This window comes from Vitis riparia, chromosome 9 (genome assembly GCF_004353265.1).
Source record: "Vitis riparia cultivar Riparia Gloire de Montpellier isolate 1030 chromosome 9, EGFV_Vit.rip_1.0, whole genome shotgun sequence".
Lineage (NCBI taxonomy): Eukaryota > Viridiplantae > Streptophyta > Magnoliopsida > Vitales > Vitaceae > Vitis > Vitis riparia.
In genome coordinates, this window is record NC_048439.1 from 3,444,517 (window position 1) to 3,459,535 (window position 15,019).

General features: G+C 31.6%; 2 protein-coding genes across 2 annotated transcripts; both read left to right on the forward strand.

Annotated features, from left to right (window-relative positions):
- Positions 1-2,634: 2,634 nt before the first annotated feature.
- LOC117922424 (senescence-induced receptor-like serine/threonine-protein kinase) lies at positions 2,635-13,707 on the forward strand. Its single transcript, XM_034840561.1, has 11 exons — positions 2,635-2,873; positions 3,765-4,323; positions 4,483-4,964; positions 6,163-6,226; positions 6,313-6,482; positions 6,574-6,803; positions 6,890-6,953; positions 7,093-7,158; positions 7,251-7,440; positions 7,515-7,924; positions 13,478-13,707. Exons 2-11 carry the CDS (start codon positions 3,920-3,922, stop codon positions 13,705-13,707), a joined length of 2,310 nt encoding a protein of 769 aa, XP_034696452.1. The 5' UTR covers positions 2,635-2,873; positions 3,765-3,919.
- Positions 4,875-8,129, forward strand: LOC117922321 (senescence-induced receptor-like serine/threonine-protein kinase). Its single transcript, XM_034840432.1, has 11 exons — positions 4,875-4,964; positions 5,086-5,217; positions 5,833-5,904; positions 5,993-6,064; positions 6,152-6,226; positions 6,313-6,482; positions 6,574-6,803; positions 6,890-7,016; positions 7,093-7,158; positions 7,251-7,440; positions 7,515-8,129. Exons 2-11 carry the CDS (start codon positions 5,147-5,149, stop codon positions 7,933-7,935), a joined length of 1,494 nt encoding a protein of 497 aa, XP_034696323.1. The 5' UTR covers positions 4,875-4,964; positions 5,086-5,146; the 3' UTR covers positions 7,936-8,129.
- Positions 13,708-15,019: the final 1,312 nt, after the last annotated feature.

A 15,019-nucleotide genomic window follows, 5' to 3' on the forward strand; every position in this document is an offset into this window, starting at 1 on the left:
TATTTTGAGTATTTTCTACCACAATGTTTGACAAACTTTTTTTATTTAAATTTTTTAATAATATTCTGAAAATTTATTATTTTAGAAACTAATTTTTTTATAAAATATATTCTAAAATATATTATTTAAAAAATAACTTTGACATATTTTTAGTTATTTTTATATACATAATTTAAAATATATATTTTCCACGATGTTGATTTTTAAATAATAATAATAATAATAATAATAATTTATTTTTATTTTTTGGAAAATTGTGTATTTTTTTCCAAATCACTAAATTAAATTAAAATTATTGAGGTTTACAAAAGGAATAAAATTTAAATTAATGTTTTCTACCTTTTTTTTCATAGTTAATAAAGGTCATTTTTGGAAAGATAAAAAATTCATATCCTTCTTCTCATTTCCACATTTTCTCCGAGTCTTGGGTTTAAATAGTGAACTATATGGACTAAAGTTTAATTTTTGGACCCAACTAGATCCAAAACACAATTGTCCCATAAATAAAATATGAATATGAATATAAGTGAGATAATAAGAACATTTTAGGAAAAAAATTACAAACATTTCACTCTTTAGAAATAGAAAAAAAATCATTTATATTTTTCATCTAGAAATTTCAGTAATAATAATTAAAATCATTTTAAATAAATTATAATATATATTTTTTTTAGAAAAGGAAATATTATCTGTGTCTTTGAAAAGAGAAAAATGTTATTCAAATTAATTAAATAAAGTAATGAAATGATGTTAGCACGTAGAAGTGAGATGATTTGTATTTCAAGGGAACAAAAAGTTTTGCTATTTTATATATAGTATAAATAAAGGTTGTTTGAAAACTTAAAATGTTTTTAATTTATTTTGCATTTTTCAAAAATATGTTTTATACTTTATTCTTAGTAATTCTCCATATTTATGTAGTTATTTTTTTAAAACCATCCTCACAAAAATGAAAATAATAAAAACAACTCAAAATTTTTTTAAAAAAAATATCTTCTTCTTTTTTCAACAATTGAATTTTTTTATTATCATAAAACATATTTTCTGGCTTTATTTTAAAAAACAGGTTTTTATATTGACTTGTATGATGTGTTTGGTACGTGAAAATATAGATAAAATTAAGATAAGAAAGAAAATTAATTACAATTCCATGTAGAAAACATCACTATGATTTGATAAATTGGATACATAATGGATCCATCTTCCTCATATTGGATTTGTCTTATTTTGCAGTGATGATATGCAATTACAATTGACTCTATTAATTCAAAGTCTTTTTGCCCCATTGAAACTTCAAAGTCCCTTTGCTTCTTTTTCTCTATACCAAAATACAATAATGAATTGACTGAGATTTCATATGATGCTAGTCTTTTTCCAACACAACATGGCCCCACAACTCTTGGCATTTCCACTCATTTAGCCCACTGAATACGATGGGAAACAACAACTTGGATCGGAAAACAACATCAATAGTTTTGGCTCCCATAGCTCCCGTTGCAATAATTCAGAGCTAGCTTGATATTTTTTTTCTACACAAAAAATGCTAAGACATGTAGTGATATCTATTGAAATTGAAATTTGGATCATTCAATATATACCTTGAAATCGAAATCATTGAATAAAGATACAAACAAATAATATTAAGGTATAAAGATATAAATAAATAAAGTGTTGTTATTTCTAGCACCTTCCTCGACCAATTTTCCAATGGCAATAATCCCTTAATATCAACCACATGCCTTACTGGGCCTCACAGCTGTTAGTTTGATGCATTATTCAATTTTGTTGTTAGTGTGACATTGACAAGTCAATAAAATTCTAAAATTTTCTTAAAAAATTAAAATAAAAACAAAAAATGAAAAATTAGTTGATTTCTTCCTTTCATAATTACAAATAATCATAACACTTGAAATGGGTGTTTGGTTTTTATCTAAAACTTGAATATATAGGTTTGAATTTGTTTCATATATAAATAGTAATTAACATGAAATTAAATTTTTTAATTTTTTGCATTGATTTAAAAATTAAATAATTTCTTTTTTTTTTTTGTCAAGTGCCAATGGGTGAATGATACTACATCATGAAACCTTTCAAATTGACTTAGTCAAGTCTTCATTGTCTTATTTCCTATGACAATTATTATTAATAGTTAAAAAATTATTGAAAGAAGTTTTTCGGGTAAGTATCGAAAAGCAAGTCTTCGGTATCTTAGTCAAACCCTAATTTCCTCCGTATCTTTCCTTCTCTTATTTTCCACTTGATGGGAAAGATCAAATCATGATGTGGGCACTCATGAATTTCTAATGAGTTTCCAATGTCCATATTGGTTATGAAAATAGAAACACAAGACTTAGAGAAAATAATTTTGAAGGAGGAGAAATCATTACCCACTAAGATTTATATCAAGAGGTACTTTGATTAAATCCATTAAGGGAGCCGTGGAATATTTTCTTCAATTTTCAATTACATTTATTATGAGGCTGTTAAGGGGAATATTTTCTTCAATTTTCAATTACATATATTATGAGGCTGTCAAGAATAATTGGGAACTGGTCATAACAACCCAAGACTTACGCTGTAAGTCAATACCATTCCCCAACAAACACGTTGGAAGTCAACATCATTCCTACTTCCTCCAAGCTTGGGAAGCTTAGTATACAAGGCTTTGCCTTTAAAGCCTGCTTCAGGCCCATCTTATCCATACCTCCTCTACTTTCCTTAAGCTTCACCACTTCAGTTTCATCCAGATTTTGTTGCCTCTTTGGTGTTTCAAGCTCTCAAACAACATGGATGGTGGACTAATATTGACCTGGCTGATGTTTCTTCTGGTGATTATTTCCTGCACAACTCGGAATGGGTTTCAGCAAAGGAAGGTAGGTATTCATTTTTATGAGAGGTGTCAGTTCATGTTAGTGGGTAGGTTTCGTATCATGTTAAATTCTGGACATTCTTTTAAATATATAGGTTATTAAAAATGTAAACTCAAATGTTATATAATTATGAAACATGTAACATGTTGTGTATCAAGTCCTCCTATTTAATAATTAAGTTGAATTAGGTCTTGTATAAGGTGGTATTTGATTTTTTGATTTTTTGCTGAAAGCAATTTATTTGCAGAATTTAGGTTGTTTGTTTTTATATTTTTTCATGATTTATTATAAACTTTTTACTAAATAGAAAAAACCAAAATATGTAAGTTTTTCTAAATAGAAAAAAATAATATATTAGTTTTTCTTTACTTTTAATACTTAATAGAAATAAAATATTACAAAAACAAACAACCTAATATTTAACACTATTAAGTATTAAGGTTCTATTTAAAATTAAGTAAAAAAATAAACACCACCTAAGTATATATGTCTGTGACTCAATTGACTTATTTATTTAAAAATAAATTTAAAATAAGTCAAATATCAATTAAATAGTTAATTAGGTTAATTAGCATGATTAGTAAATTGGCCAATTCAGGTCAAATTTGTGTTATGCAAACTGATTCAAAAACTACTTATTTATTAAATGTATTATGTAAGTCAACATGAGTTTAACCTAATTATGATTATGTTCAACCCCTACCCATAAAAAGTATATTGAGTTCAAATCATATTAACAAATCGTTTCAAACTTTGTCATCCCGAATTTTTATACAATTTAGTACTATCTTGCAACACCATGTTTTTCTTCATAAAATAATGAGCAAGTTGTAGTGCAAATAAGCATATTCATTACAAAGTCTTTTTAATTTGAATGAGTTCGAAACTTTGTAGGGTTTATAAGCATCGATTGTGGAATAGCTCCGGGTTCCAATTATACAGATGGTCAAACCGAGATATATTACACTTCGGATGTAGGATTCATAGATACTGGAATCAATTATAATGTTTCCCAGGAATACGTTGATGAAGATACCGATCAACATCTCATGAACGTTAGAAGCTTCCCAGAAGGAGCCAGGAATTGTTACACCCTACGGCCAAGACAAGGCAAGAATCATAAGTATTTGATCAGGGCTCGGTTCATGTATGGGAATTATGATTCCAATAATCAACCTCCAATCTTCAAACTATATCTGGGTGTTGATGAATGGGTCACGGTGAACATGAACATAATAGACTACTTTGTAATTATCAGGGAGGAAATCATACACATACCAATTACAGATGACATAGATGTGTGTCTAGTAAACATCGGTTTGGGGACACCATTCATATCAGTGTTAGAGCTCAAACAGCTTAATGATTCGATTTATAGTACAACTGAACCAGGATCCCTGCTACTCAATTATAGGTGGGATTTTGGTACACAAGAGAAGCTGAGAATAATTAGGTGAGGCACTAAAAGGTGTTTTTTGAAAACAACCTATTTTCTTATTCTCAAAACAAAAAACCATTTTTTCGTTTTCTGATTTTATCAAACCAATTTTCCCTTAATTCTCTATGTATATGGAACTAACAAGTTATGTAAATATATATTGTGATCCTTTAGGGACAAAGATGATGTTTACGACCGGATTTGGAGACCTGCAGCCACATCGTGGCCTTGGGAGTCCATTAATTCATCACTTGTAAGTTCTTCCTTTAGTACCTCTGACTATAAACTACCGGGGAGTGTGATGGCGACTGCTGTTACACTTGCAGATGAAAGTGATTTCGCTTTAGTCATAGAGAGTGATCCTTCTCAGAAGTTGTACGTGTACATTCACTTTGCGGAGGTTGGGGATCTCAAAGGCCAAATCAGAGAATTTACCATCTCCGTGAATGATGATGTGTCATTTGGTGGGCCTGTGGCTCCTAGATACCTTTTTTCTGACACGGTATATAGCAACCATTCCATGAGTGCAAGTACCACAGAGAAATTGTTCCTTTCACTAGAAAGGACAAACAGATCCACGCTTCCACCAATTATCAATGCTATGGAGGTTTACATGATAAAAGAATTCTCACAATCATCAACTCAACAAAACGATGGTACGTCATGTTCTGTTCTGTTATGCTCTGTTACATATATGTTCTAATTTAGTTCTTGAGCAGGCCTGAACATGATCCAGCTTTATTTAATTCCTCTTTGTTTTTCTTGGAAAATCACTAGTTGATGCAATCAAGAGGATCAAAACAGGATACGCAGTGAGCAGGAACTGGCAAGGAGATCCATGTCTCCCATGAATTACCAATGGGATGGCCTGACCTGCAGCCACGATAATTCCCCTTCTATAATATCATTGTGAGTTTGGCATTTCAAACAACCTTATATTTTTAGGGACTTGGTGGTGAAAATTATTAAGGGTAGCAAAGCTTTATATGATTTGTCAACACAACTTGACCCCAACACGTTTTTTACGGATTTTAATTAAGTATAATAGGGTTTAAGTGAAGTTCGATCGTATCAATTTACATAACTAGTTTACTAAATAAATAGCTTTCGGGTCAACCTACATACACGAATTCGATCTGGATTAACTCATTTAATAATCTTACTAATTAACTTCATTGTAACTTTAGGTTATTTAACCCATATTTGAGTTATTTTAAATCTGTCTTCAAACAGATAGGTCAATTGAGCCAAAAGCATATTTGGTTGAAACATATATCGTATATACTTATATAAGACCTAACTCAACCCGATTATTAAATATAAGGATTTGACTATTAAATGAGTTACATGAGTATTTGAATTTATGTTTTTAACATAATTGTCATATCGGATTTGGGTTGATTTATGTACTAGAATATTTAGGTTTTGATACGACACGAACAACATCCACCAATATAAATTGCCACCCCTAAATATTATGTCTTTTTCTAATAAATTAGACATGATTTACTACCTGGCAAGCAGGAACCTCTCATCTAGCAATTTGTCCGGGAATATACTTCCTTCATTTTCAAGTCTCAAATCGTTACAAAATCTGTAAGTATTAGTGGCCTTATGAATATCTTCTCTATAATCTGATGAAGGCCTTTGCTCAAAATGAATGCAACTCAAACTATAATTTCAGGGATTTATCATACAACAACTTGACTGGACCAGTACCAGAATTTTTTGCAGACTTGCCATCTTTAAAAACCCTGTAAGTAATTAACTTTTAGTTTTGGGGTATTCAAATTCTTTTGGATATATATGCAGGTAATCTGAGTATTTGATCTTGTCATTGCAGAAATTTAACAGGGAACAACCTAACAGGTTCGGTTCCACAGGCTGTTATCGATAAGTTCAAGGATGGAACTCTGAGGTTTGCTTATTAATGATCTTTTCTAGTACTTGTTCTCAATGTTTGTTTATAGAATTCTTGACTTACCGTGTTCTATTTTATGCAAGTCTTGGCGAAAATCCAAATCTTTGTCAGTCAAACTCGTGCCAAGGAAAGAAGAAGAAGGAGAACAAGTTCCTTGTTCCTGTTCTTATATCCATTCTGTCTGTAATTATCCTGATCCTCATAGCTGCCCTTGCAATCATCCGGAAGTTGACCAAGAGGAGAGAAACTAGAGGTATTTCTTTCTTTCATTTTCATTTTCATTTTTTTCTTTTGAAGTGAGGATTTAACATTTTATTGCTCCATTTTTATTGTGATTTCCTTAGCTACAACCATAGAGACGGTCAGTGAACGCCCCAAAGAAGGGTCATTGAAGTCAGGGAATTCCGAGTTCACTTTCTCTGATGTGGCAACTATCACCAATTACTTTAGTCGTACCATCGGTAGAGGAGGATTCGGACAAGTTTATCTAGGCACTTTGACAGATGGCACTCAGGTTGCCGTCAAGATGCGTTCTCAATCATCAATACAAAGCCCCAAGGCATTACAAGCCGAGGTTAGACAAATCAATCCATCCGTGGTTCTACAGTACTAGAAGTTCTCCATCTGATGCCTGACACTAAAGAATTTGAAATGTTGCAGGCGAAACTCTTGACGAGAGTTCATCATAAAAACTTGGTTCGTCTAATTGGGTACTGCAAGGATGGTACACACATGGCTCTCATTTATGAATACATGTCCAGTGGAAACTTGCAAAACAAGTTATTAGGTATATATCCACCTCTCCCGGTATAACTGTCATTGAAAGCAACTTGTGGAGTTCAATGTTTATGCATTTGCTGCAGGGAGGGAAGCTGCAGATGTTTTGAATTGGAAACAGAGACTTCAAATTGCAGTAGATGCAGCACATGGTCAGTAACTAAGCGGAGATCTACCACATTATAATTAATTTGCATTCAAATATTTCTTTAATTTGTGATTCTTTTCTTGCTTAATTGTGTAGGATTGGAGTATCTACACAATGGCTGTAAGCCACCAATAGTCCACAGAGACATGAAATCTTCCAACATTCTATTAACTGAAACACTGCAAGCCAAGGTAGCTGATTTTGGGATGTCCAGAGATCTTGCAATTGAAAGTGGAGCTTTCATATCAACTGTCCCTGCAGGCACACCTGGATATCTGGATCCTGAGTAAGTTTTAACAACATTCCTTACAATTTTTACATAATTGCTTCCTTATTCATGAAATGTAACTTCCTATGCAGATACCAGTCAACGGGAATTTTGAATAAGAAGAGCGATGTTTACAGCTTTGGGATTGTTTTGTTGGAGCTAATCACCGGCCAGCCTGCGATAAAGAACCCTGGGAACATTCATATAGTTGGATGGGTTAGTCCTATGATTAAAAGAGGGGATATGCGAAGCATTGTTGATCCAAGGTTACAAGGAGCTTTCAACGCCAATTCTGCCTGGAAAGCCCTAGAGATAGCCTTAGCATGTGTAGCATTAACAGGAATGCAAAGGCCAGATATGAGTCATGTATTGGAAGACTTGAAGGAATGTTTGGAGATGGAGGTGACTTCCAGGAGAATTCAAAGTGTAGGTAGCCACAGCATCGGATCAGGCAATTCCCTGGACGATCTTCCCTTGATTCTTGGCACTCAATCGGCTCCCCGTGCTAGGTAGTTGTTGGACGCTCCATTTTAGTGTGATAAATTTGCTTAATGTTAGCATGTGGGAATATGGATTATGGTGCACTCCTCTATATTTTGAATTGTGTTCATGAAACAATCTATATTGGGTAATTGTACCAACTTTTTAGGATTTCATTAAGTTGAAACATGGTAGGCTTAGATTTGCCTATTTGGTTTCATTTCTAATCCTTTATTTACTCACCTTTCTCTCCTTTTTTCGATGACAATAATTTCTGAAATGCAAATTTCATATTACCATTCAACACTTAATAAATGCCATTGGCCCCAAGCCCTAACTTGGTGCATACTTTACAAGTCAATACTGTTCCTAATACTGACATTATAGGTCAATGACTCAATACTAATAGTCTAATACCACATCCCAAAGAGCAAACCCTCTAGGACATGATATAACTACAAAAATTATTTACTTGAATCATAATTGCAAAATATGTTTTTACTAAATATGGGTAAATGAAGTAAAATCATAATAATAATAAAAACAATAATAAAAATAAGATTAAAAATAAATTAACTATTTTGATTTAATACTTAAAATTATTTTTTACTTTAAATTATAATATTAAATTACTTTACCAAACATGTGAATCTACTTAATGACTTAAATTAAGTCATTAGATCATTAAGTTATTAAGTTGATTAGTTAAATACCCATTTTTTTTTTTAGACTTTAATATTTGAAAATCAATCCTTGTAGGAAACTTTTTTAACTCTTTTGGTTTTGACTACATCTCTTAGGGTTCTACAAAGCAACCCAAGATATGACACCCTCTAGCATTGAAGTTGAGTAAAGCTACATGGCTTCTTCAACTAATGAAATTACATTGAAACATCCATGTTATGAAATGTTCGAATTTTGCTTAAGATGGCACTTCAACTATTTTGTGACCATGTCAATGCTTTTCAAATGATTGTAAATCATATGTTCCATACTCAAACTAGGCACATCAAATTAGCTTAATTATCATTTTGTACAAAAAAGTGTTGCAATGAGCATTTTTGTTACATGTTATATTTCTTGTTAAACACAACCTACACACATCCTTACCCTCTATCTAGAGTCATTTGGAGAGCTTTGTTTCAAGCTAGTATTATCTTGGGCATGTTAAGAAATCAATTAAAATAAGGGGAGCTAGAAGGCAATTTATTATCTAGCTCTCCTACAATTATCATGCACCAATAAGCAAGAGTTCTCATAAGTTCATTCAAAGTTAAAATAGTGGAGACATGTGGTAGAAATTTGATTTCAATTTTAAAATTTTGAAAATTTATTTTAAATTAACTTTTTATTCAAATTAAGTGATTTCTATATTTGGGTTTTGTTTTTAAGTAAAATTCATGAGAAAATTTTCTATATAAATTATCTTAAGAAACAAAAGAAAATAGATAAAAGCAAAACATATTTAAGTTGTACTTTTTTTTCTTGATTACAATCTTCATAATTATGGAAAATTAAATTTATTTGAATGAACTTGCTCATCTTCACAAATTGTAATATTTATAAATAAAAGATAATTATTTAAAAATTGATTGTGGTAAATAAAAGTTATCCCAAAGCATTAATAGTATGATCAATGTTTTAGGCTTAAAGAACTTGATTAAATGAAATCCATTTCTTTCATGAGAAAGGCGGATACTGAAAGTCTAATTTATTCAACTTTTGGGAAGTGAAATAGCTTTAAGTAATTTGCTTGTGCACAACTTATAAGACACAATTTTTTGACAAGAAATAATGTACTATAAATATTTCTAAATTTATAATAAAGTCATAAAAAACATATAGGTTTGTTGTAGAAACTGTTTTTGAAAATATTTTTATATTACTTTTAAGAATTTGTTATGAAAATAGGTTGGTTCGTAAAATAAATTTAAGGTGTTTTTAATCATATTTTGTAAAATGTTTTGAGTAACACTTGAAAATGTAAAACATATTTTGAAAACTTCTATGTTATCTATAAATAAGTAGTAATTATAAAAAATAAAAATAAAAAGAACACATTGGTTTTTATATTTGAATTTTTTAAATAAAATTTTGTTTTTAAAGATAATTAAGAACTATTTTTAAAAATGATTTTCAAAAATAGTTCAAAGATGCCTACTATTTATTTCACTACAGGGATTTGATGAAAATTATTATTGTCAATAAAAATTCATATAGGGTGTTACCTAGGGGCTATAGAAAAGTACTTTTTTGATTAACCATGAACAGGCCAACTAATAATAAAGAGGTGAACAACCCCTATATAAATGACCTTTGATAAAAATATATGTATAGAAACAAGTCTAGTTACACTATATAAGTGTATTTCTCTGTATATTCATAGAAAAAACACCATCAATCAAGTAGTACCCCGCCCCACCCCCCACACACACATAAATAAATATATATATATATATATTTAGAGTCATTTATTTATAAATTGTGCATTGATCTTATTCATTTGTACATTCTATGACTTAGATCTCAACATACATAATCAACAATTTGAATATTTTGTTTGCTAGGTACCACTATAGTACCTTACCATTTTTCATAGAAAATGGTTGTAAAATTTAAAAAAAAAAAACATTTTTGGTATTATAGAAAGTTAAAAATAAAAATAGAGAAAAAAAAAACAACTAGAGGCTCTATGTATAAGGCTCTGACATTGTCAAAACTAGTTAAGCTCCACAATATGCATGCTTCATCTTGTTTCTCTAGCTTTCATACATTTGTGTCCTTGCTAAGACCTTTCACTTCTCTTCCAACTCCTGACCATCAATCATCATACACCACCATTCCACATAAAAGACCAGCATGGACAATATACCAACATTGGTTTAGCTCATCTTTGTCCTAGTCACCATCCTTTCCTTAAGCAACAACCCATAATTGGTTGCCAGAAACCCCATCATACTACCTCAACCTTTTATCACAACCATCCTTTTCTCCAAAGACTTACTGCAAATTGTTATAAAATGATGCCCGCAATGATAATTTGAAAATAGAAAATAAAATAGAGTAATAAATAAAATAAATAAATAAAACAATGGGAAAAAGTGCTTATGTGGTAAAACCCTCTTGATTATAAGAGAAACACCCATAGGATAAGACTGAAAAATATCCATTATATGAAGACAAAATTATAACATTTCTTTCAATTAAGATGAGATAATATAAAAGTTTATAAAATGATGAAAACCTTTTTTTGGGATGCAAAGCATAGGGAGTTGAGGCTTCCTTTTATATCACAAGGAGGTTATGTCCTTTTTGTCTTCTTTCGATGTGGGATGACTCCAACCTTAACATTCTCTCACTTGAAGTCATTCTTCTATATCTTGTCTTATCACATGTTGATTACATTATCACTAAGTCATAAGAGGATGTACATCAATTGAATTTGTCAGTATTAATTGGTTTTGTCAAGGCATCTGCTACATTGTCCTTCATATGGATCGTTTGTTTATTCACGATTCCTTCTTCCACCACTTCTCAGACAAAGTGATATTGAACTCCTATTTGCTTAGTCTTAGAATGAAAGGTTGGATTCCTTGCAATATAAAACACACTTTGACTATCACAAAACATGGAAATTTTCTTTTGTTTAGGCCCAAGCTCCTCTAATAACCTTTTAATGTAGATAGCTTCTTTGCAAGCTTATGTAGCTACCATGTACTCTACTTCTGTTGTAGATAAAGCCACAACAATTTGAAGTTTTGAAACCTAGCTCACAACTCTTATAAGTGTGAACACATAGCCCATAGTAGATTTCCTCTTATCAAGATCACTTGCAAAGTTTGAATCAATATAGCCTTTGATGATGAATTTTGATCTTATAAAATATAATGCAACATTTAAGGTTTTTTTTTTTTTTTTTTTTTTTTTATGTATCTAAAGGTCCTCTTAATCATATTCCAATGCGCTTTCCTTGGATTTGCCATAAACCAACTTATTGATCCCATTGCTTATGCATTGTCTAGTAAATAAATCATAATGAACATGCATTAAGTTTCCTAGTGTTGATGCATACGTTTTTTGAGATAGTTCTGCCATCTCTGTTTCATTATTAGGACTCATACTTGAAGATAATTTGTAATTATAGGAAGTGAGGTAGACACTAGCTTACAATCATGCATGTTGAAGTGACAAAATTATCTTCAAATAGATTTTTTGTGAGAGTCAAATCTTTTTAGTTTTTCTATCTCATTGAATTTGCATATCTAAAATCTTGTTTATTGGTCCTAACCAACTATGCCTTTAATTCTTGGACTTGATCTTTGTTGGGGCTTACAACCAACATGTCATCCAACAACAATAACAAGATAATAAAATCATCACCCACAAACCTCTTATAACATATACAATGATTTGAATTGAGTCTGTTTTACATAAGGCTCAATATGAAATAATCAAATCTCTTGTACCAATATTTTGGCGTTTATTTTAGATTGTACAAAGATTTGGTTAACTTGCAAGCCAAGTTTTCTTTCCCATTTTCTTCAAAGCTTTCCAGTTGAATCACATAATTTTTTTTTCAAGCTTTCCATGAAGAAACACTGTTTTCACATCTAACTACTCAAGGTGCAAATCAAGTTTACCACACATAGGTAAGACTACTTGAATTGATTTAAATCAAACAAATAAAAAAAAAGATCTTGTTGAAATCAACATGTTCTTTCTGAACATATCCTTTAGTCACCAATTTTGCACAATATTGCTCCACTTGGTCATTACTATCACATTTGATCTTCTACACCCACTTGTTTCCAGTAACTTTTTTTTTCTAGGTAGTAGTGGCATAAGTTTCCATGTCTATTTCTTATGCAAGGCTTCAACCCCCTCTTACATTATTGTCATCCATAAAGATGAATCTAAATTGTTTCTGGTCTCCTGATAATTTGAAGATTCTCTATCTTCTGTAAGAAGATGTGTACAATATTAGTCGCCATAACAAACTCTTAGTGTTAGGAAGGTTCTCTTCTCTCTTGAATAGACCACTACACTTCAGGTATCTTAGATTCAACTAGTACTTGTTCATTGTGCTTTGAAACTACTTCAGAAGATTTTGGTTGTTATTTTAATTGTTTTTTTTTATGAAACTTATAATATCTGTATTTTTCATCAGTGCATTATCTCTTTCTTTACTTTGTAGCATGTTTTTTTACAAAGATGACATTTCTACTAATGATAACCTTGCAAGCAGTGGGATCCTACAGGTGACACCCCTTTACTCCATCAACATACCCTAAGAATATGCATTTTATGGATTTTGGATCCAACTTTGTTCTTTCTTAGTCATTATACATCATATAAGCAAGACATCCAAATATGTGTAAGGATGAATAATCTGCTGGCTTACCAATCCACATTCCCATAGGTGTCTTAATCTCAATTGATGTTGATGGAGACCCATTAAACTGCTTACTTCAACCCAATGTTTTGGATAGTCCTATAGTCTTCAACATAGCTCTCATTTGTTTTACGAGAGTTCTATTTGTCTGCTTTACTATGTCATTTTGTTATGAAGTGTAAGCAATAGTTTTCTATCATTGTATGCCTTTTTTACTACAAAATTCTCCTTCATTGTTTGTCCTCAAATATTTAATTTTTTTTTCCCATTACAAGCTTTTTCTACGCTTTAAAGGCTTTGAATACTGGAAAAACATCTTACTTTTTCTTGATGGGCTACACCCAAAATCATTTGGAGTAACCATCTATAAACAACACCAAATGGTTTGCACTCCTAAGAGATGTGACCGGTGATTCCCAAATATCAAAATACACCAAGCCTAGAATGCTCTTACTTTTTGTAGAAGATTTACTGAATCTTAATCTATGTTGCTTACTAATAACACAATACTCACAAACTAGTAGACTTAAAGTTTTGAGTTCAACAAGAAACTTTTGATCATAAAGGATTTTTAATTTTTTTTCTAATATGTGACCAAGTTTCTGATGTCACCTCATTGTCAATTTTTAACTAGAGTTTGCAACAAAAGTCTCAATCTCTTTATATGTCCTTTCATGCATCATGTACAAATTTACAACATCTTCTCTGCCTTCATTGATTCATGCCTAATTGGTGTCTCAGCTGATTCGTGTCCAGCTGGTGCTCCTTGATTGAGGGATTAATCAACAAAATTTATAACCTATTACACCATATACTAGGGTAGCAAAGACAAAGCTACTATAGCATAGTGGCTCTAGGATCGTTCACTGGGATGGGTTTTCACTTCACAAATGATATCAATTCAAAGCTGAATTGGTGCTTTTTCATTTCAAGATTAGCTTCAAAAGAAAACATAAAGATGTTTGAATGAAAAAGGATTGGTTTTAAGCTAACCAAAAGTAGTAACTGATTTTACTTATAAAGAAAAGTGTTTCTTGGAGTTTCAGATCACTAGGCTCAGATTCCTCATTCAAAAAGGGAGTTCCGGTCACTTGTTTCTTTTCCTCACATTAGAGAATTAACATATAGTTCCTTCTCCAACCGGTGTTGTACAGATGCTTCCCATCAATGGGTTCAAGCACTAAATCCCTCTCATTGATGCAACTTGCAATGACTTGTGCCTCTCACCTAGCACTTGCCATTCAAGGTGATCTTTAACCTTGGATTTCCCTTCACAAGCTCGCAAGAGATAACTAATGGATGTCTCCTTGGAGTCCAAAAGCTTACCAAGTGTTGGCAATTCTAGAAAATCCTACCTTCAAGCCACCTCCTAAAGGCTCGCAAGGGGTAAACTAGTGCATCTCCATGGATGGAGATCACTTGCCTTACCAAGTGTTGGCCCAGGTGATTAAAAGGAGTTTTAAGTTAACTAAAAAGATAAAAACCATTAACGGGTCACACTTTCTCTTCATTACAAACTAAAACAACAAAACTTCCAATTTATGCATGAGGAAACTCACCCGGTTACCTTAGCTCCAAGAGACAAAGAGTCTAGCCTCTCATCCTCTGAGAAAACATCTCAGAGAATGTTTGGCTAGCAAGAAAATGAAAATGAAAGAGAAGACAAGAATATATAGGAAAAACAGAGCAAGTGCTCTGTATTTTACTTCCTTCCCAAAACTGTAC